This window comes from Struthio camelus, chromosome 2 (assembly GCF_040807025.1).
Source record: "Struthio camelus isolate bStrCam1 chromosome 2, bStrCam1.hap1, whole genome shotgun sequence".
NCBI lineage: Eukaryota > Metazoa > Chordata > Aves > Struthioniformes > Struthionidae > Struthio > Struthio camelus.
The window spans coordinates 82605274-82628005 of record NC_090943.1 but is presented as its reverse complement, the minus strand read 5'-3'; the positions used below and the strand labels follow the sequence as shown (position 1 = coordinate 82628005).

At 38.3% G+C, this 22732-nt stretch overlaps 1 protein-coding gene and 1 long non-coding RNA gene across 3 annotated transcripts in view; one reads left to right on the top strand and one right to left on the bottom strand.

Moving 5' to 3' along the window:
* The window catches only part of DNAH5 (dynein axonemal heavy chain 5), a 173924-nt gene extending 162938 nt beyond the window's left edge, over positions 1-10986 (top strand). Inside the window, exons 74-80 of one of the 2 annotated variants that reach the window (XM_068931427.1) lie at positions 121-324; positions 884-1099; positions 3725-3937; positions 6127-6279; positions 8069-8300; positions 9629-9821; positions 10812-10980. In XM_068931427.1, the coding sequence (XP_068787528.1) occupies positions 121-324; positions 884-1099; positions 3725-3937; positions 6127-6279; positions 8069-8300; positions 9629-9780 (1170 nt within the window). In that variant the 3' untranslated portion in view covers positions 9781-9821; positions 10812-10980. Of the gene's footprint in view, positions 1-120; positions 325-883; positions 1100-3724; positions 3938-6126; positions 6280-8068; positions 8301-9628 lie in introns of both variants that reach the window. The other variant, XM_068931426.1, reaches the window with a different exon arrangement.
* On the bottom strand, positions 6319-22038 carry LOC138065948 (uncharacterized). The gene is made up of 3 exons (XR_011138969.1): positions 21921-22038; positions 9554-9662; positions 6319-6732 (listed from the first exon to the last, which is right to left on the bottom strand). It is a non-coding gene; the product is annotated as an uncharacterized lncRNA (long non-coding RNA).
* Between the last annotated feature and the right edge of the window lie 694 nt (positions 22039-22732).

Sequence of the window (22732 nt, the reverse complement as noted above, 5' to 3'; positions counted from 1 at the left end):
AAATAACTTTATTTCAAGAAGGACAGAGATGCAGGACTTGGTATATCAGCTGTTCTTACTAAGGAAGATATTACTGAAGAAGAGGATTAGCTGAAGTTAATGCTTTCTGCTTCATTTAAGGGGATCTCCTGGAGTACTGTTCGTTACATGATAGGTGAGATCCAGTATGGTGGCCGTGTGACAGATGACTATGACAAAAGACTGATGAACACTTTTGTAAAAGTTTGGTTCAATGAAAATATGTTCAGTCAAGAATTCTGCTTCTACAGAGGATACAGCATACCTAAATGTACTATGGTGGATCAGTATCTTCAGTACATACAGGTTAGTAAATGTATGAGCTTTTCAACAGAAAGAAAACAATTCACAGAAGTTTCCCAAAAGTTCCTGAGTTCCTATATTTCCTCTCTTCTTTGCAGATTCTCAGATTCTTTATTGCTTTCTAACAGTCTGAATATCTATTAGTGACAACAGTAAATAGCTATAATTGTAATGTGTGTACCCTTTTCTTTTTCATTTGATTTGCTTGAGAAGTGTACCTGAAGGTATATAGTTATTAAAGAGAACATAGAATGGAGTTCTGTGTTCTACCCAAGACATTGGGTACAGCCTCACAGAAATAAAAAAAAGGTAGTGATATGAAAGTACAATCTGACTTAAAACAATGTACACAGGTTAAAAATGAATTTGTTAAGTATAGTGTGGTTTGGGCTGTGACATAACTCATGGCAAGCTATTTACAACAAGACTGTCTGAAGAGATCCACAGGATGAGAGTATTAAAAAGCCTCTTACTTCACAATGTAATCCTATTTGTTTGTTTGTTTTGTAGTTAGCAAATAAATCCACCTCCAATTGTGCTCTTTTTATGTTTGACTGTGTAGAGTCTGCCTGCTTATGACACGCCAGAAGTGTTTGGTTTGCATCCCAATGCTGATATCACTTACCAAAGTACACTTTCCAAAGATGTATTGGATATTATCCTCAGTATACAGCCCAAGGATAGCTCTGGTGGAGGAGGTGAAACCCGAGAAGCAGTTGTAGCCAGACTGGCTGATGATATGCTGGAGAAACTGCCTGCTGATTATGTACCATTTGAAGTGAGTTAATGAAATTCTGTCAGAGACAACATTTGCTCCTTCTTGCTTTGTCTTATTAAAAAAATAACAACAAAAAAAAGGCAATAATTTTTTTGCAAGTGTCTCTGAATTCATTCATACGGACAATACTTTAAAAACATATTTTAAAGAGGCCTGACCAGACTCTTAGCATCTATAATGAAGTCGCTAAATGTGCATTGAAGAGCTGTTGTAATAGCTTTTTCAAAATTTTAAACTACTTATGCTTAAGTTGTCATCTGCACTATGGGACGTCATCAGTTTTTCAGCTAAGCTTGTTGACATTGTATTAAAGAACTGAGTTGATATTTCAAGTGGGTTAATGCTCCTAAAAGTACTACAACTTTAACATATGCATTGCTTTGGGATTCAGCATACATTCTCAAGATATTTTTAGTCTGCTTTACTTTCTAGTAGGAAATGCTTTTTCACACTGAAATGAAAGCTGAAAAGCTTGATAAACAACAGCTTTGATTGGTTGAAGCCTAATGTTAGTATCTCAGGATCCGTATTAACACCTAGTATCTCATGTGGTTTTATTTATAATGGACACCTGCTGTCTCAAAGGCATCTCTTGTGAGATAGCATTTTCCCTTCTGTTTATTTGGAAGATAGGATGTCTCTGATGGTGAAAGTGCTTTCTTGCAGTTAGAAAACACTTATTGATGACAAGACACGTGGACACTCCAACCTGCTGCACTCTGTATCCCCATCCTCTAGACTGCAGTTCAGCTGGGAATTTGGACAATTTGTATTGATTACTTAAAAAAAAAATCTAAGCTGAGTCTTTCATAGTTCTTCGGGAGCCACAGACTTTGAGAATGCTGATAGTATAATTTGCTTACCAGATGAGGCTGGTTATGAGCCTCACATAAAAGAGAGGAAAATGCATGTAAAATAGTTAACATTCATATATTTCCTACTTCAGCAAAATGCTGAACTTTTGTGTTTCAGCATGGAAGAGCATGAATGTTTGGTTATGACAGTAATAAAGCATTTCCCAACACTTTTGTTCTGAAATGGATGTGAATCAATACAATGTATCACAAGAAAAAAGTTCAAGCCCAAGTCTTGTGCAAGGGCTAGCTTTAAGAGATTCCCAAAGCAGCCACCTGCTCATTTAGGCAGTAAAAAGCTTTAGTAATTAAATAATTTTCTGTTGTCACCTTCTTGAGGAGAACGAAATCTTCTGCCTTTAGGCTTAGGTAATTCTCTTTAACGAAAGTTAGCCTGAGGACCTGATAACCTGGCTAGATGGCTTGTGGAACCCTGAACTTGTCCTGTCAGGACGTTGAACAATGGAGAGAAGAAACAAGGAGGCTTTTTGGATTTGAGAGCCTCCTTTCTCTTTTTCCAAAGAAATGAGTTTCCCCTGTATGGGCTATGCTCATGAGTGTAGAATCTTGTCCTATTTCTTATATCTTGTGTTTTCTGTAGCCCATTTTGTATTAAGTAGTCTTCCCTCCCTGAAAAGGCATTCCACCTGCACAGGTGAGTTACAAATCTTAGTTTTGAATTTGTGCTTGCTGAAGTTTCTGACCTAGCGTCTTCCTAGAAGCCTGAGTTTTATGACTTTCCAAAAGAGCCTAGAAGCTGAACCAAAAGTCTGAGACCTGCAAAGGATTGCAGCTTGCTCAGTTTTTTAGAAAGGTACTGATTTAGTGACGGGCTAAATCTTCTGGTTGGTAGTCTAGCTCTCTTCAAGTTCTGCTCAGTGTCTCCAGCAATGGATATGTGGCTTAATAAAGACATGTATTAAATAGTATCATTGTACAGTTAGCCTATGAAGGTTAGAAGAGCTCTTTTTGAGCAGATCAGCTCTGATCCGAAGTGTCTTAAATTAAAGGTGAAATGACAAATTGAAATGTAGTTTATATTAATAAAAGTGAATGTAGAGCACTAAAATTTTTCACATGGTGGAATTAATTAAATTCTATTATTCTTGTTAGAGTAACTAGGTAGAAAAATCATAATAAACTTCAAGTCATGCATATTATTAAGAAAAGGGTTGTTATAATGTATAGAATTCAATAGATATATGATATATATTTTTTCACCTATGTTACAAATAGGACTGTACAGGTTACAAAATTTCTACTTATATCCATACAGTTGTTGCTAATTTGTTAATTTTAACATTTCCGAGTAAAAACATATCAGCAAGTTGTATTAGAATACAAGACTGGCTGGCGTTGTGATAGTTCCCAGACAGTGCTGACAAATAGTGCTAGTATTCTGTAGCAAAGCGGCTGGGGTAATTGCTTTGACCAGTTAGTTCAAAGTGAATCCTTGGGAACTGCCTTTTAGAATTAAAGCTGGAATCTTTGAAATGGGGAATTGCTGTTTTAATTACCTTAGCTCATAGAGTTTGGAGTAAATCAGGAGTTAGGCAAGGAACAGACAGTGTCAGCCTCATAGATTTCTCTTGGAACAAGTCCTGTATTTCTGTTATGCAGGTGACTTCAGGAATAAGCTGAAATGACCGCAGTTCATATAACTTCCTAAATAAAAGTGTTACAACTTAATATTATATTGGTGCCTAACTTTGGCATAAAGCCATCTTTGACTTTTACTTCTGTTGAAGTTGCTTTGGTTTTCTCCCTATAGGTAAAAGAGAAACTAAAGAGCATGGGACCATTTCAGCCTATGAATATATTTTTACGGCAAGAGATTGATCAAATGCAGAGGGTTATTACCTTAGTGAGAAGCACTCTGACTGATTTAAAACTTGCCATTGATGGAACAATTATAATGAGTGAAAATCTGAGGGATGCTTTAGACTGCATGTATGATGGAAGAATTCCTGCTAGCTGGAAAAAAGTAGGTGTTGATTAGTTTGATTTCTACATCACTTATTTTGTTTATGTTGTTAAAAAAAAAAAAAAGGTGTTTATTTCTGCAGAGTTAGATTAAGCTGCCAAACATAAAGTAAAGACATTTTTCAAATACAAATGTGGATGTTAAGCAGGACACTTGGGTAGAATTTGGACTGGAATAAGCGCAATCAAAACAGGCCCTCTTTTTTGATTAAAAAGAGAAAAGAATTTTACAATTACAGACATTTCCCACTTTAACACACTGTTGCATATTGGCAAGATGGAGGGCTAGAGAGAAGAGAACAATTTCAAACGCTCTGAAGGATTTTCAAAAATGTTATCCCTACTAGTGGACTGTACCGATGCTATTCTTTGAGACTAAGACTCGTAGTCCAGAAACCACACAGAATGGCAGAGGCTGGAAGGGACCTCTAGAGATTGTCCCATGCAACTACCCCACTACAGCAGGCTATTCAGGATTGTACCCAGTCAGGTTTTGAGTATCTCTAAGGACAGAGACTCCACAACCTCTCTGGGCAACCTGTTCCAGCAATCACTCTCACCGTAAAAAGTTTTTTCTTGTGTTTGAGTGGAATTTCCTATGTTTCAATTTGTGCCTGTTGCCTCCTGCCCTTTCATTGGATACCACTGAGAAGAGTCTGGCTTGGTCATCTTTACTCCCTCCCATCAGACATTTATACATGTTGATAAGATTCCCCTGAGCCTTCTCTTCTTGAGGCTGAATAGTCCCAGCTCTCTCAGCCTCTCTTCATAACGTCAGATGCTCCAGTCCCTTTACCATCTTAGTGGCCCTTTGCCAGACTTGCATCATCTTGGCCATGCTGGTGTGCGTGGTGTGGTATAGTCGATATTGCTATGATGTCAACTACAGCAGTTTAATTTCAATTAAAATCTAATAATTTTCATATTTTAGCACTGTGCTAGGCTGGCTGTGTTAGTGGTGTTCTTTCCAAATTGGAATAAAAGTAAATATTTCAATAATAATTAAACACTGACAGAGAGTGAAATAAAAGGCTGACTATCTGGCTCTTTTCTTTGAGAGAGGAACTATCAGATGCACAGAAGTGGTGTGTTGTTTTATTAAGCTGCTTGTGATAATTTTTTCATATGTTGGGACAGCACTCAATTATATTGGTAAACATAATCCACTTATGCTGCTTGTTCTTCTCGAGGCATTTAGCTTTTTCCACTATAAAAAGATTTCATTGTAATATATTCATAATCAATCCATGGGTTGAATTCTGACAGTTCTCTTTAGTTTAACAAATGTAATTCAGCTATTCCACTTTCTCACTCATGAACTGCAAAGAGAAAGTAATTGTTTTTAGGGAGAATTAGAGATGTTAATGGCAGCTGATGGGAATATATACGATCTGTGTGCTATGTAACTTGCAATATTTACTACCACAGTTAGGGTGCTAAAAAAAGAAAACACTCTCAGGATTCAGAACATTTTAGGTAAATGGTAATAATGCCAGTGTTAAATCTAGTGGGAGAGAACAGTATTTAGAAGATAACCCGTGAACTTCGTTTGTAGCATTGGAATCTGGAGCACATCTAATGAGCATAGTATTTGATGTGTTTATTTTATTGTGTAGAATGTTTTTGAGTCTTTCCTGTATATGTGCAAACTGTCTCTTTTTAAACAAAATGTCTTCATGGTACAAAACCTAGACCATAACAGATGCTTCATAGCACAAGTATGATAGAGTTATTCAAAGAGAAGTTATAAATCTCCACATAAGCAAAGCGCAGTTTTCCTTAACTTTTCTTTCAGAAATGGCTGAATTGTTGCAGAAGAAATCCTGGTATCCTTATGCAATGCCCTTGGCTATCGAAAGACGTGTCAATAGTATTTCTTCCTAGTTCAGATAGTGAGCTGATTTTGCAAAAATGTAATAAAGTAGACAGTTATCACAGGAAACATTAAATATGTCTGAATGGAATGGTAGGCATGAACTTGAACAAAGCAAGGATTTGCTTTAGGTTTCAGTAGGACACAGCATTTATCCATCAGGCTAATTTTTCACATATAAAATAAGAACTTTAAATATGCTATGCTAATGTGCTGCTGTTTCCTACCTTGTGAAGAATTACTTATTATTTACATGAATATGAAGTTTTAAAAACTATTGAATAAAATTAAACAAGCAACACTCTATTACTCTTCAGGCGTCTTGGGCTTCCAGCACGCTTGGTTTCTGGTTTACTGAGCTTCTAGAAAGAAACTACCAATTTTACAATTGGATTTTTGAAAGCCGACCAAATTGCTTCTGGATGACAGGATTTTTTAATCCTCAAGGATTTTTAACTGCAATGAGACAGGTAAATTGTATTTAAAGTGTCTGTTTTCTTATTCATAGATAAACTTTTTAATTAACATATATTGCTGTTATGCACATGACTCTATTATATCAGCAGGGAAAATATGTGACTGCATAGCTGTTTAACATTTCTTGAGTGCAGTGTTCTTCCTCCACATATACTTTTTAATTATCAATCACTAGTGTGTGAAAATATATTTCCTACTTTGACCCCAGACCCAAGTACTTAGGAGCTACCTTAAAACACTGTTAAGGTAGGGTGGGGAAATAACACATCATGTTACCGTTGAGGTGTCCAAGTGATAGATGCTATATCTTTGAATTTCTCTTCCCTTTTTTTCCTCCCTTTGGTCTGTATTGTGCACTTGCCCAGCGGAGACTTGCCAGAACAGTTATTCTTCTGATAGTCTTCTGTTATGCTTCTGCAGTTCTGTAGCTGATTCAGTCTCTCTGCCTGAAGTATGAGAGAGTTTTCTTTATTAATGCATACAATGTATGAAGCTTAATTTATATATTAATGTATGTACCTATGCGGACTTGATAATTACATTGCTCACTCAACATAGTAGTTGCATTTAACAAGTGAGCTATTTTTTGCATGAAAAGGAGCCAGAAATACCTATGTTGACAGTCATACTTGGACACAAAATAGAGACAATAATTGTCTGGAACCTCTGTCAAACTGGGGAAGAATACTCAGGTGGGAATCCAGTGGGGGCTCATGCAAGAAGCTAAATTTTGGAGGAAACGGACTGGAGACTTTGAGAGAACAAAATAATCTCCCCTCTTACTCTGAGACCTGAGCACTGTAATCTTTGAATGTCAACCTGAAGTTTCAATGGGTGACTGCTTACTAAAACTGGAGGCATAGAACCTTGAATTTATATAATGAGACATTTCTTTCAAGTAAACAATCCTAAGCTGGGCTTTCTTTTGGAGCCAAGCTTATGGAAAGGATGCAAATGAGACAGATGAAGAGTCAGAGTAATAATTGACTTATAAGCATTTCACTCATTTAAAGCAGCTAAATAACTACAGGATGGGGTGCTAAGTAGCTGCAGTATGTGGCAAACATTTTTCAAATTAATTCCAATCTCTTCAAATAAAAATCTTGAAAAATATTTACAAACTCAAGATAAAACTTAGATGTGGCTTGACATAATAGCGTGGGGCAGTAAGCTATTGGGCAGGATAAATGAGTGTTGTCCAAGTAATTATTGACTAAATTTGAAACATGTTTTGATTCTAGAACATTGCCATGTCCTAGGGCTATCTGGGTTTTGATAGTCTCTATGTAGTTTTAGAGCTGAGTGAGCTATCACTAACTATTAAGAACACAGTTAATGAGGACCATAGTTGCAAGAAAAGGAAGGTAGCCCCCAAAAGTATACAGCAAATTATGCATTTGCTTTTGTCATTGGGACTGTTTTACTCAAATATAGCACATGCAGTTAATGGTTTGCCATCTCATGAAAGCTGTGAAATTTTCACGTTCAGAAGAACCAGTTACAATTGTCATTCCCTGGTTAGGTTACTGCTGTGGTCTCAAGCTATTGCATATAATAGCAAGATTGAAAAAGGATGGAAGGCTTTTTTGTAGTACCCCCCTGACACTTGGAGAGACCTCAAACTACTGAAAACATGAGCGTCAGGGAAAGTTAAAACTTCTGTATTTAAGAAGGTAACTTGTGACCATAAACTATAAGCATGTTTCTAATAAATGCCCTGAAAATATTGCACACTGCACACTTGAAAATGTAACCTCCAGATTTTTTCGCTGTTTTGAGCAGGAAATAACACGAGCTAACAAAGGATGGGCTCTCGACAGTGTAGTGCTGTGCAATGAGGTCACTAAGTGGATGAGGGATGACATCACAAAGCCTCCTTTGGAAGGTGTCTATGTGTACGGGCTGTATTTGGAAGGAGCTGGTTGGGACAGAAGAAACATGAGACTGGTTGAACCTAAGCCCAAGGTACTCTTCGAGTTGATGCCAGTTATAAGGATTTATGCAGAGAATAACAGTAAGTATCTAACTTGAAGATCCTATTTTGAATTCAGTGCAACTTTCTGTTCAACTGAATGAGTCTGTTTAGGGTGTAGGTATTTCATGAGGCTATTGCTATTCTTATATACATATTGAATCTTTCTTTTTTGATGGGAGAGGCTTCCCAGTCTTCCATATTAAAATTAACTTTAGGCTTTCCTTTGCTAGGCTCTTTGTAATTGATAATAGCTGTTTTTTCCCTAATTTTTAGATTGGTAATTGCCTTTTGGTCTTAATGCTGTTAATGACTTTTGAAAACCTATTACAGATGAGCTGTTCTCTGCCTAATCTGCCAAATACACTTGCATTTAGTTTTCCATTGGCAGTATATTTCAATTACAATTAGAGGTCATAATTCTCTGTACAAGCACATACATTATTATAAAACTAATGTCTGCTCCAGTGATGATATTAACATAACACTGGAAACAAAAAAGGCATGCTTTTGTATGTTGGTGTATTGGTAGTGTTGGCGTATTGGCAGTGTGTGGTACTGAAGTGAGCTGAAAATGAAGTTAGTCTGTTTTTTTTCATTGGTATTTTGAAGTGCTAGATAAGCATTGAATATGATTGCTCACATACCTAAAGTGTATAATATCGGAAACATGAATATTTGCAGAACGCAGCTCCTAGATTGTTTTGAAATTGCAGTAAGCATGAGGAGATGGTCAAATCAAAGTTTATACGCATAAAGCCTATAACCTGTGCCCCAAAATCTGAATCTGAATAACCTCTTTCCCCCACCTCAAAAACCGATGTAACAGTTCTAAGGAAGAATACTAAACTGTATTTCTGCAGTGTGCATACACTTTTACATACGTATATATACATATATATTTATATATGTATATATAAGTACATTTTGGGGACAAGGCTATGCTTGAGCTAACAGAAGCAAGCAAAAGATGGAGAGAGGTGATGGAGGATGTTTTGGTCTTTGAAGCAGAAAGTCTTTGAGAATGGAAAGGAAACTAAGGAGGTGAAGAACAACAATATAGATTATGCATTTCCATAAATCAGTATTTTTAATGTGTTTTTTTGGCATTTACAATAGGAAGTGTTGTTGAATAGGAATGTACAATAGGGTAGGAATATCTAACGTTGAATGTAAAATTGGAAACTTTTGTAGAGCAAAACACCTCCAAAAGCAAAGCCTGCTTGCATCCTGTTTTGCCAGAATTTTTTGAAATTGATCTTTTATGAGAGAAGTAACTTAGATTTTACATTTACCTTGTGTGCAGCCTTTTAAGGCCCTGTTGGTTCAACCCAGTTTCATTGCTTTTTATATCTCTTTTGTCTTCTCAGCTTCAAAAGATCCACATATATATTCTTGTCCAATCTACAAAAAACCAGTTAGAACAGATCTGAATTACATTGCTGCTGTGGATCTTAGAACCCTTCAGCCTCCAGAGCACTGGATCCTGCGTGGAGTAGCGCTTCTGTGTGATGTCAAATAGTGTTAAAAAAGATTTCTAAGAGTTCTTGTCTGTTTTTAAATGTAAGCATCAATATGTAGTTAGCTATATGATGGATCACTTCTAAAAATATGTTTTCTAAGTCATAGACTCTTTATTATGCTCTTTTCAATAAATTGTTATCAATGAAGCTGTACAATAGGCTTATAAGGCTAAATATTAAAGTAATAATCAGTTAGGTAAATCGGTTCAGCCGCTACCTTTGACATTTTTCTTTGTTTTCATGATAAATATTTAGTCTTCACATTAATTCTACTTTGAACCAAGATTAATTGATCTGACCATTGTTAGTTTTCTGTGGTTAGTTGTGTTTGCACCAGGGCTTACCCTCAAGCAGTTAAATACAAAGCATGGGTATTTTTTTGTTTATGGAAAGCTAACCTGAGTTGATCATTCATATTAGTAAATATCCCTCATGGTGATGATCCAAGATTGTCTCCTAGCTGGTAGTTTCTAGCTTGATTGTTGCCTAAATAAAGAAGGTGAGAATGGAATAATGTTGCACCTATTTTATCACTTGAAGGGCAATTGGATTGTGTAGCATGGGGAATCAAGCATTTGACAGCTGCTAGAATTCATTGCTATCTAGTTCATGACTTATATTTAGTGAGGAGAAAGAAAATTGTTCCATTACACTGCTTGTTTTCTTTTCATGTGCTAGTACACCAGAAGAATTAAGTCAGTCTTCACTGAGGTTATTAATTTGATGATATCAGTTTTAGCTTTGTTTCTGCTCTAATTTTGCAATGTTGTGATTTTATATGTTGTCCTTTTCTTCCTTTCTCCTCTTTTACTTATGTGCTGCAGCCTTTTAGGCTTCTCAGCTAGATAGGAAAGCTGTCATGTGGGAATCCATCTTCAGAGAGAAATGTTAGCAGCTTTAGTTGGTTAAATGCTACTGACTTCACATATGAAACATACTTTTTAAAAATTATTAAAAAGCCATTGTATTCTTGTTGCTGACTCCAGTATGTGATGTATTTTAATGGTCCTCTAATTATTCATGTTAACAGGAGACTGCTGCAGAAGAGATTGTTACAAAAGAACCAATATTTGTGGTGCATCAGCCATATATAAATCCCCTAATGGAGAAACTGTTTTCAATTTTATGCCAAATCCATAGTTGGAATTTGATGTGTGTATTAATTGGCTTATTTATTAAATAAACATATTAAATGTATCTCTTGCCTAAATACAATATTTTAGAGAAATAAAAATTTTATTAGAAGACTGTATAATTGTATTTGTATTTTAGTAGGAATTGAGATTTTAGTGTTCATATCCAAAGTCAAACCAGTTATGAAACTTAGGTGGAACACTGATTCCATTTGAAATCTTAGCTGTACAGGTCTTTCCATCTTGAAAAAATATATATATATTTAAAGTAAGTTGCAGTGAAGCAAACAAAGCATGTGAAAATCTTATTTTTTTTTTAATTTGGACATTGCAATAAATACATTTAAGATGTGAGAGTTCAGTTACCCTTTACTGGACCTTGGGGCACCATGCATGGGCTTCCAGAATGCACTCCAAATGCTCAGCAGATTTCTAAGTTGCTGTGACCTTATGTTTCGCAAAGGGACAAATGGCTTCCTCGCTGAAGAAAAAGCACAAATTTAGTTCTTATGCAAGTCACTCACACAGGGAATTTTCAAGTCATGTGCATTTCAAATACCACTTTCTCAAACAGTGGATTTATTTTACCATTTAATACTGTAGACTCAATGGAGATGTCAAACCCCAAGGTAATTCTCAGTGAGTGAGCTTTGTGCACTTTTTTTTTTTTTTTTCATGGAGTAGTTTTCTATGAGGGTAGTGGGAAGAGGAGAAATGCCCCAAATAAATTTACATGTTGTTGATGCTGGTTATGTCAAAGATTGTTAGCTCACTGGTGTGGTTAATGCTAGCAGTCCCTATCATTTATATTCTGTTAGCTCCTTTTCTAGTCTTTTAAAAGCTTTGGCGTTGGCTGTTTAGGTGCCAGCAAAATCATCAGCAGGAATGATCTCCTATGGCATGGGAAGATTTTGATGAAATGCAAAGTCGTGTCATGGCCCTGAGTGCATATCCCTGCTTGCCCAGGGGTTTGGCTGCCTGCGCTCAGGGATACCTTGATGCAGCTGGAGGCTTGGAGAAAGAGCCACAGGGAGCCCCGGTGAGGGCTACCTCTCCTTTCCTGAGAGCTGCTTTTAAGCTGAGGCTCTTGGCCTTGCTCTGCACCTGAGCTAGACTACAGCTGTATTGCAGCCATGCCTGTGCTTGGCCACGTACCTCACAGATCCGTACCTGGCCCATCAACCTGACTTTCTGCCTTGACCTTAGACCTGCTTAATCACTGTGGACTTGCCTGGTGATCACTGGTTTGTGGCAGACCCCGATCATCCTCACCAAACTGGACCCTGACTTGCTGTCTCACCTTTCTGGCTGGGTTTCTGGTGTGTGGCTCTGGGTTCTTCTCTCGGGGCAGCCTGCCCTTGCTGCTCCCAGACATGTGGCTCCAAACAGGTGAGAGCCTGAACCTTGTTCCTTCTAGCTCGTTGTCTTCGTAGAAGAAGCCAGGGAGCTGGGAATGAAATGGTGCTATGGATACAAATGCCAGCAAAATTACAAGGCCTGATATATTACAAAGCTGGATACACCTCCTCTTTTGGCTGTGGTATTGGCACCCGTTGTGAACCAGTTACACAGTTCATCACCATTTGCAGACACCATTTTTGGGGCTGATACTAAGCGTGCAGCACTAGAGATCTGAGGTTCTGGAAAAATGCAGGAATACAGAAGATACTCCCCTCTTTTCTTTTTGAAGTTTAGCATGATAAATCTGTGCATTTTGGAGAACACTGAAAAGTAGATGTTATGCAAAATTATCTCAGAATTAATGGTAAAATAACTTCTGGAATAAGGTGGAATATTACTACTGCATTTGAATCACTTAAAAATCTTCATATATTTTACAAATATTTTAAAATAAGCAACTTAATAGTATCCATTTTGAAGATTATGCAGCTATGTACATTATGCTGTCTGTTTAGGCTATACTACCTAGGAATGGCTTGTCTTACTTCTGAGCTTCTCAGAAATATTTGTTTTGAACTCTGTGCCTATATCCCTACCTTTTAGCTTATAATGCACTCACATTGATGATTTTTATTCTCAGTGTTGCAATTTGTTCCTCATTTCAGTGATTATAATGAAAAAGAAAAAAACAAGTTTTTATCATAAAATGCAGTAAAATTCTATCTTTAATTGTAACTATAATTGTCATCATTGAAAATGAAATATTTGTTTTTATCAAAAGTACATTGGTACATTCTATGTAGTAAATAGTTTATACAGAAAGAATTTCTCATTCTCAACTATCCTTCATTCAATCCTTTTTGATAATGAAATCAATACTGCAGGAAGTTCAACTTTTCTCTCCCTTACTGTGTGTTTTTTCCATCATTGCTTTCTTGCTTCACCTTCCTTACTTGGATAGTTATCCTGATCTAATTAGCTGTACCTGGACATAAAAAGTGACTTCCTAACAAATCCTGAAATGGGGCCTGACTAGCTCTTGTATACAACTCTTTTGTTATTAGCCATCATGTTTCCGTTGTATCTGCATGATATCTATGTAGAAGCATCTGGAGGCATATGACCTAAGAACATATGACTTAGGAAACCAACGCTGCAAACGGAGTTGGATGCAGAGGGAACATATGAGATGGTGTAAAATTAAAGGTCTATTAACAAATAGTTAAAAAAAAAGACAGTCCTTTCAAGTCTACACATCACAAGATTTACCTTCTTTTACTGGCGCTTCTGGCATCTTTAAATTCTGTAATACGCATCTTTTCCTCAAACTTTCTCAATCAATATGTTATCTTTTTTGATACATTTAGCCTTGCAATAATTTACAGTTAGAATCTACAGAGTAAATAATAGTGTGTGTGTATGTATATATACTTATATATATACATGCATGTATTAATACAGACAGAGTGAAAAAGGAAAATGAAAATCTGGGCTCCAAAGCTAAACAGTGAGTGCAAGTTGCCAGTCTTAATTTGCCTGTGAAGTCTGCACATAGATAAAATAGAAATTTCTTAGTATTTTCTCGCATATTTACTCTTAAATTTCAATTTTTAAGTTTTAATATTAATATTTAATATTAAATACTTAATATTATATTTAATATTAAGTACCTTTTTCAATTTTAAGTATCTTAATATCTTACTGATATCTTTATATAAATATTCTAATAGTAAGTATTGTTTCATATTAAGAGCTTTTAATATTAAGTATCATGTTTAATATTAAGTAGCCAATTTTAATATTAAGTGCCCAATAACTAAATAAATATCCAAAACAAGAAAAAATATCGAGCAAGCATTGGGAAAACTGGCAGAAGAAAGAGAGTGAAGAACAATATGTTTTAACTAATTTATGCCACTTGTTGTTAAATTGCTGGAATTATTGTAAATTATGGTTACTGAATATTTGAGATAGTTTGACTAAAAATTGAACACAGGCACTAGGGTTTGACCTGGAATAAATACACAAGTACCATTATCCACTGCTTCTCGTAACAATGCATGTATAACTTCTGTTAATGTGAATGGGACTCGGCTGGGGAATGGGAAAGGGGAAACAGGTAAGGACTTTGAAGGAGCTAGTAGGAGATCTGGAGAAGGATGAGAGGGATAGAAATACTATATTTAGGAAACAAATTGGCAGTATTTTTCCTTTTTCAGATCATAGTCTGGACAATAGATACTAAAGGGAGGAGGAGGAAAAAAATAGTAGTTAGAATGCTTTCCCCTCCTTTCTTTTTTGAGCATTAAAAGAGCAACATGATCCATGAACTCTTCTGTCTTTTACATACAGTTTAAAGCTTATGTGAAGGTCAAATTTTGATTTCAGATTAGAGTTGTTGTTCCTACAGTGTTCCTCAGCAGGAGGGAAGCAGCGTACTAAGTATTATAATAATTTGCTGAGAACTGAAGCACACATTTCAGTTTTACTGCCAAAAGGTGCTATATATCCTGCAAAGACGTAGAAAAACAACGGATAGTTGATTGCTGTTGTAAGAATTTAGTTGTGTTTTTGTTTTTAGAGGTGCCGTCTTAGAACAAGAACATTTACACAGAAAAGTAGAGTTATAAAACTGTAACCTTCTGTGAAAAGAGCTCAACATGATGTAACAGCAGGCAGTGTAACAGGTTACATACTGCTTTTACATAAATTAGCTGCAAATATTTGACAGTTACTTTGTAGCTTCTATGTTTTCTATGTTAAATCACCACAAGTGTTGCAGCCAGTATATATAGCCTCTCACCCAAAGACCCCCAAAGTTTCTATAACTTGAACAAAAAAGTTGTCATTTTTTTTGAGAAAAGCATCTTTTCATGTTAGCTGACCTTACTATGTCATATATCATAGTTATGCCCTCCTACATTCAGGTTGAAATAGTTCATAGCTACCTTGCTTTCTCTGAATGAACCATGATTCCAGCGCGGAAATACCAGCTCAGTTTGGGAAGTGCACCTGTAAGTGGTTCAGCTTATCTTACAGCTTCATTGCTAATGTAATCAACATATACTTGGAAAGTAAATGCTGACTAATGATGAAGCCCTGTAGCACTATACACAATTATGACAGAGCGTGTGTGCAAAGCATATCTAGAAATGTTTTATGAAATAAAAATGTGTTTAACACATCTCTCTTTTCTGAGTCATCTTTTACAAAAAAAAGCAATTCCTTTACATTAACTTAACTCATATGTATCAGTATTGTTGCAACTGATATGCTTTGCATAAATCGTGTGTAAGATAAAATAACCCATTGCAGCTAAAGTTGTGCCTTCAAAGAAAAACTTTTACTTAATTTCACCCCCAGAATAACTTGATTTGGATTTATTTATGACACTACATTGTGGAAAAATAAAGCTTGAAAAATGAATATCTTAGAATACAAAATGACATGCTGAGTTTTTATTTTAGGCATTTAGAAGGTATTTTATCATTGCGGAGAAAAGCAAGTCAACAAAGAAGCAATTTTAGAAAGAATAAAAAATCACTTAGTACTTGAAAGGTATTTTCTTTTTTCCACTTCAGTCTAAAAAATCTGCATAGTAGTCCTTACTTCCTAAGGACAAATAAAATTATTCTTGTTTTTTCCAAAGGAAGTGGTCTCAAGTCTTCAAGGGAATATGTGTGAATTTCACTGGTATGTTTGCTATTTGGATAAAGTGAGAAGCCAATTAAGACATGTTTATATGCATAATAGGAGAAATTTCACAATAGAAGGATCACAGAATCACAGAATGGTTGAGGTAAGAAAGGACCTCTGGAGATCATCTAGTCCAACCCCCCTGCTCAAGCAGGGTCCTCTAGAGCATATTGCCCAGGATCACATCCAGATGGGTTTTGAATATCTCCAGGGAAGGAGACTCCACCACCTCTCTGGGCAACCTGTTCCAGTGCTCTGTCACCCTCACAGGAAAGAAGTTTTTCCTCAGGTTCAGATGGAACTCCCTGTGGTTCAGTTTCTGCCTGTTGCCTCTTGTCCTGTTGCTGGGCACCACGGAGAAGAGACTGGCCTCATCCTCTCGACACCCCCTCTTCAGATACTTGTACACATTGATGAGATTGCCTCTCAGTCTTCTCTTCTCCAGGCTGAACAGGCCCAGCTCTCGCAGCCTTTCTTCCTAGGAGAGGTGCTCCAGCCCTCTAATCATCTTTGTAGCCCTCCGCTGGACTCTCTCCAGTAGGGCCATGTCTCTCTTGTACTGGGGAGCCCAGAACTGGACACAGTATTCGAGGTGAGGCCTCCCCAGGGCTGGGGAGAGGGGCAGGATCACCTCCCTCCACCTGCTGGCAACACTCTGCCTCATGCACCCCAGGATCCCCTTGGCCTTCTTGGCCACAAGGGCACACTGCTGGCTCATGCTTCACTTGTTGTCCGCCAGCACTCCCGGGCCCTTCTCGGCAGAGCTGCTTTCCAGCAGGTCAACCCCCAGCCTGTCCTGGTGCCTGGGGTTCTTCCTGCCTAGGGGCAGGACCCTGCACTTGCCTTTGTTGAACTTCAGGAGGTTCCTCTCCGCCCACCTCTCCAGCCTGTCCAGGTCCCTCGGAATGGCAGCACAGCCCTCTGGGGTATCAGCCACTCCCCCCAGTGTAGTATCATCAGCAAACCTGCTGAGGGTGCACTCTGTCCCTTCCTCCAGGTCATTGAGGAATACGTTGAACAAGACTGGACCCAGGACTGACCCCTGGGGGACACCACTAGCTACAGGCCTCCAACTCGACTCTGTGCCACTGACCACAACCCTCTGAGCTCGGCCATCCAGCCAGTTCTCCATCCACCTCACCGTCCACTCATCCAACCCACGCTTCCTGAGTTTACCTAGGAGGATGTGATGGGAGAGAGTGTCCAAAGCCTTGCGGAAGTCCAGGTAGACAACATCCCCTGCTCTGCCCTCACCTACCCAGCCAGTCAACTCTCAGGTTGGTCAAGCATGATTTCCCTTTGGTGAATCCATGCTGACTACTCCTGATCACCTTCTTGTCCTCCACGTGCTTAGCGATGACCTCCAGGAGGAGCTGTTCCATCACCTTTGCAGGGATGGAGGGGAGGCTGGCAGGCCTGGAGTTTCCTGGCTCCTCCTCCTTGCCCTTTTGGAAGACTGGCGTGACATTGGCTTTCTTCCAGTCCTCAGGCACCTCTCCTGATCTCCAGGACCTTGCCAAGATGATGGAGAGTGGCCTAGCCATAACATCCGCCAGCTCCCTCAGCACTTGTGAGCGCATCCCATCGGGGCCCATGGATTTGTGGATGTCAAGTTTGGACAAAAGATCTCTAACCCGATCCTCCTCGCCCGAGGCAGAGTCTTCCTTTCTCCAGCCTTCCTCTCTTGTCCCCAGCGTCTGGAATTCCTGAGGACTGGCCTTAGCAGTGAAGGCTGAAGCAAAGGCGGCATTCAAGAACTCTGCCTTCTCTAGATCCTTTGTCACCAGGGCACCCGCCCCATTCAGCAGCGGGCCCACATTTTCCCTACTCTGTCTTCCTTTTGCTACTGATGCATCTGAAGAAGCCCTTCTTGTTGTCCTTGACATCTCTTGCCAGATTTACTTCCAAACGGGCCTTAGCCTTCCTTGTCACATCCCTGCACACTCTGACAACGGCCCTGTATTCCTCCCAAGTGGCCTGTCCCCGTTTCCACATTCTGTAGAGTTCCTTCTTCTGTGGGAGTTTTGCCAGGAGTTCCTTGCTCATCCATGCAGGTCTCCTGCCCGCTTTGCTGGATTTCTTACTCAGGGGGATGCACCCATCTTAAGCCTGGAGGAGGTGATGCTTGAATATTAACCAGCTTTCTTGGACCACTCTTCCTTCGAGGGCCCTACCCCATGAGATTCCTCCAAGCAGGTCCCTGAAGAGGCCAAAGTTAGCTCTCCTGAAGTCCAGCGTTGCAATCCTACTCACTGCCCTGCTCCTTCCTCGTAGGATCCTGAACTCCACCATCTCATGGTCACTGCAGGCAAGGCTGCCCCCAACCTTCCCATCTCCAACTAGACCTTCTTTGTTTGTTAGTACAAGGTCTAGCAGCGCACCTCTCCTCGTTGGCGTCTCCACCACCTGGGTCAAGAAATTATCATCAGTCCTCTGCAGGAACCTCCTGGACTGTTTGTGCCTAGCTGTGCTGTCTTCCCAGCAGATGTCAGGGTGGTTGAAGTCTCCCATGAGAACCAGGGCCTGTGATCGTGAGGCTACTTCCAGCTGTCGGTAGAAGGCCTCATCGATGACTTCCTCCTGGTCAGGTGGCCTGTAGTAAACCCCCAGAACCGTGTCGCCCCTGTTAGCCTGCCCTTGAATCTTTACGCTTAGGCTCTCAACTTGCTCTTCATCCACCCCGAGGCAGAGCTCCACGCATTCTAGTTGCTCCCTCCCATAAAGGGCAACTCCACCACCTCGCCTTCCTGGCCTGTCTTTCCTAAATGTATGACACAACATAATGGAAATGAAATTAATATAAAGAAAAATACAGACTCATCTTTGAATTTCAAAATTTGATCAATTGACTCTAGGGTTATACTGTGTTATGTCAGCACTACAGAAATTATGCTTGCTCCCTATATACTGAGTGAAGAACCTAATTCTGAGTTGAGGTTTGTGGTTGTGCGGGTTTGAATGCCTCCTCCCACCTTTTATATCTTAGCAAAATTAAAAAAAAAAAAATGCTCCAAGTGTTGTTTGGACTGGATAAGCAGTGGTTTCTTGTCTTTTTAATGCTAACAGTGGCCAGAGGGAAAAGCAGGCCTTGGAAATCTCAGTCAGGTGTTTGGTGTTTACAGTCTTGTAGGGTTGTGTTAGTACAGCAAGAGATGTTCTCAGAGTAGCACTTGATGAACAGGCACGCCTTTTTGCACTATGCCTTAAATGAGTTCCTATCAGCGAGAAGAAAAAAGCAAATGGGGAAGAAGGAGATGGAGAGGCAAGTGAGAAAATAGAGAAGGGGGGACAAAATCACCCCATAAGACTGACATAAATCTAGAAGTGGATTTTATTGTGCATTCTATTTGTTGAACTAATTTGTTTTAGGTAAAATGCCCTATGGGCTTGTTACCTGTAACCATGGTTGTTAGTTATGTTGAATTTCTTCTACAAGGCTTGGCACAAATGGGTTCCTCGCTCTGCGTGCCTAGCAAGGAGGACTGAGCATATATTTTAAATACAACAGGGTAAGCTAACTAATTATTCTTATTTTTTTGTTTTTGTTTTATTTTTTACTGTTGTGCTTTTACCAGAAGCATTTGTTCAAATGAATAAGGAATATTACACCTGTTTGAAGAAGTGATGTGCCTGACTCCTCAGTCAGTTAGAGCAGTGCTGCTCACAGTGTTCTAATGGCAAATACTGAGCAAATTTGTCAAACTTTGGTATAAAATTCAGATACATTATTTTGTCTCCAATGTCATCCATATGTTTTATTACGAAATAGTAAGTGATACTGGCAATGTGTATTCAAGTGCTGACTATTAGATAGACATGTATTTTAAATTATTGTATCAAATCTTTGAGAATCCTCTTGTCATTCTGAATGGTCTTGATGGCTTGATTGCGTGGTAGATTTATAACATCTACGGCTAGGAAGGAAGTGGCATGATTTAACAGCTGATATTGAGGAGCTGGGAGCGTCTGAGTTTTGGATGCTGTTCCCACTGAATTTAATCGCAGTATTTTTGTTTCTTTTTCTAGCATCTGTGCCCTGGGAATATTGAAATCAGATAAGTTCCAAGGATTAGATGGTTAGTATTTACAAAACATAGAAATAGTGTAAATGTCTTTATTATTAGACAATTTCAGATTCTGGTCCACGTTACTGTATTGCACCTTATGTGTTCTATAAGGCAAGCTGTAGCAGCAGGACAGCAACAAAAACCATTTTTGCTTTCAAGTAGAAGTGACTAACAGTTCTGGATTCATCAGTTACAATACAAACACAGCTTAGTTCATCAGATTTGATACTTCTGTGTCTGTGTTTGATACTTCAGTCTTCAGATCAACCAATACTAAACAGATACAGTAATAAGATGATATTAAGTTATATATTTTTAAACTTACATAGAACGTTACATTAATATGAACCTGAATGAATGTGCTTTAAGAGAAACTAAAGAAACCTGTCTCTGTAGTCATATACTCACTTGTTCGCAAGTTTATACTGCAAGAAAAAACTATTAAAGGGAGGTATGTTTAGTACAGGAAAAGTACTAAGAATGAATGTGCTATTTTATGCACAATAAAAAGCACAGAAATTCTTTGCATTTTTTTTAATTACAGAAAATCATGTGCTACTCCCTTAAATAGAAAATATCCTATTGAATTTAAAATATTAAGATGTAAAACGTGTTCAGGAAAACATATTTTCCGTTCCAAATTTCTAAGTAAAGGCACACTTCCTTTAACTAAAAGGAAAAACTTTTGATTTTGAAATTGGCTTTTGATGATAGAGAAGATGTTCTTTGGAATTTAGCAACGCAAAAATCACTGACGTAAAAATGTTAAAGGTAATGAATTGTGTAATGGAGGTTGAGTCCAAAAGTTATTATAAGTAAAGGTGTAAAATACCAAGTAGTGATGGCTGACCTATTAGTCAAAAAGTTTAATAAATCACAATTAAATGTATTTAAGCAATCAGTGACCATTACAATTGTAGACAATTAATTGCAACTTTCAAAAAGCTGTTAAAACATTGAAACTTTGATAAAGATCTGACTCTGAGCGCTCAAATACGTTATTCCTAAATAGTTGCAGGGCAAAATTCCATGAAAAGCTGCTATTTCAATGGAACAGTTTTATCTTCCAGTGATAACTGGCAAGTTTACATGCATAAAATACCAGTTGTAGACGTAATTTCAAGTGCTTTGTATATGATCTACTTTTTAGTCTCAGAGTTTCAGCAGCCAGAATGTGAGACTTAAGATAATCATCCCTGAAATTTAAGTGAACTCCCTTCTCTAGCTAGAAATATTTGATTTGATTATTGTCCCTTGGAGAAAGATATAAAGTGAAGAACTTCTCATTTAAGTGCAGGATTCAGTTCTGCATGGATGAAGTACCTACGCCAAGGTATCCAGTTGATGTGGAAAGAAGGTAGCAGTGACTGTTTTGGTCCCATTGTGGACATCCTAAGCTCTGTCAAAGAGAAGTGTAACTACTGTTGTCAATGCTAAAAGAACAGGACACTCCATAGGCTCTAGCTAATTTCTTTAACTAATAGAATTTTTTATTCACTACTGTTTTGTACATTTCTCCTACACAGCCTACACAATTCTTAGCATGGTATTTATGAAACAAAGAAGGACTTTGTGTTTGTTCTCGTGCCTTATTTTAAATCAGTGAGGTTATGTATAATTACCCTAAATTTACCCTAAAAACCCTAGTTTATTAAAATACGGATTGCAGGCAGATGAGTAGTAAGTACTTTTAGGGATACCTAAAAATTCCTGACCAGCAGCTCTTAAGAGACTGACTCACTTGACAGTTAGTAGCAATAGACGTATATCCTCCCACTTCTTATAAAAGACTAACGATCATGGCTTCTAGGAACCAGAAAAGTGAAATGGTATCTTACTTACCACCATTATCACAGATAGTCAGCACTTAGATTCAGTTCTTCATTTTCTACTTAAGGCAGGAGGGTGAATTTTTGAAAATGTTTGTTTGTGTGTCCATCTCCAGTTGCGGAATTCCTTGCCGTGAGAAAATGCCGTGGTGTCTACCTGACGCCCGTTTCCTAGGCAATATTAAGTCAGTTCACTGCAGCAGAGAAGCTCATGCAAAATTGGCATTCCCCCAAGCCGAGCCAAGGATAAAATGTTGTATTTATGCTGTTGTAAGGGTAGGATTAGATTGCTTTTAGTTTATAGTTTACATTAAAAGCAAACAGCAAAGAAGCTGTTAACTGGAAGTTCTGACCACCGAGATACCCCACTTAAGTATGTGAGATGCAAAAAGGAAAAGATGCAAGTCACAGCTAGTGGCAGATTTATTTGAGTTCTGTTATCCTTCTAAAAGGTATTTAAGGTGGGAGGGAAAGACTGACCATTACTTCTTTTCAATGTGCTCCTAGCTCCTCTTTTCCAGCTTTTCACTTTTTACCTGTCATCAGGTTTTACATTACCCACAGGCTAGTTTTCTGTGAGTTGACACATGATTCAGGACTCTGCTGAATCAGGAACATGGCCATTTGTAAATATTTTACCTCAAACAGAGGGAAAAGAACAGCCGCGCGGTTGCCACCTTTCTTTTCTAGAGTCCTGGTGCGACTGAAGCTGTTTGAGCTGAAGATCACTAGGTGTCAGCAAAGCAGTCCAGAAAAAAGCCTCCTCTCTGAGAATCCAAACAGTAAGCGGCAGTTAAAATTTCCCTGCCTGTAACAGAAATTTTT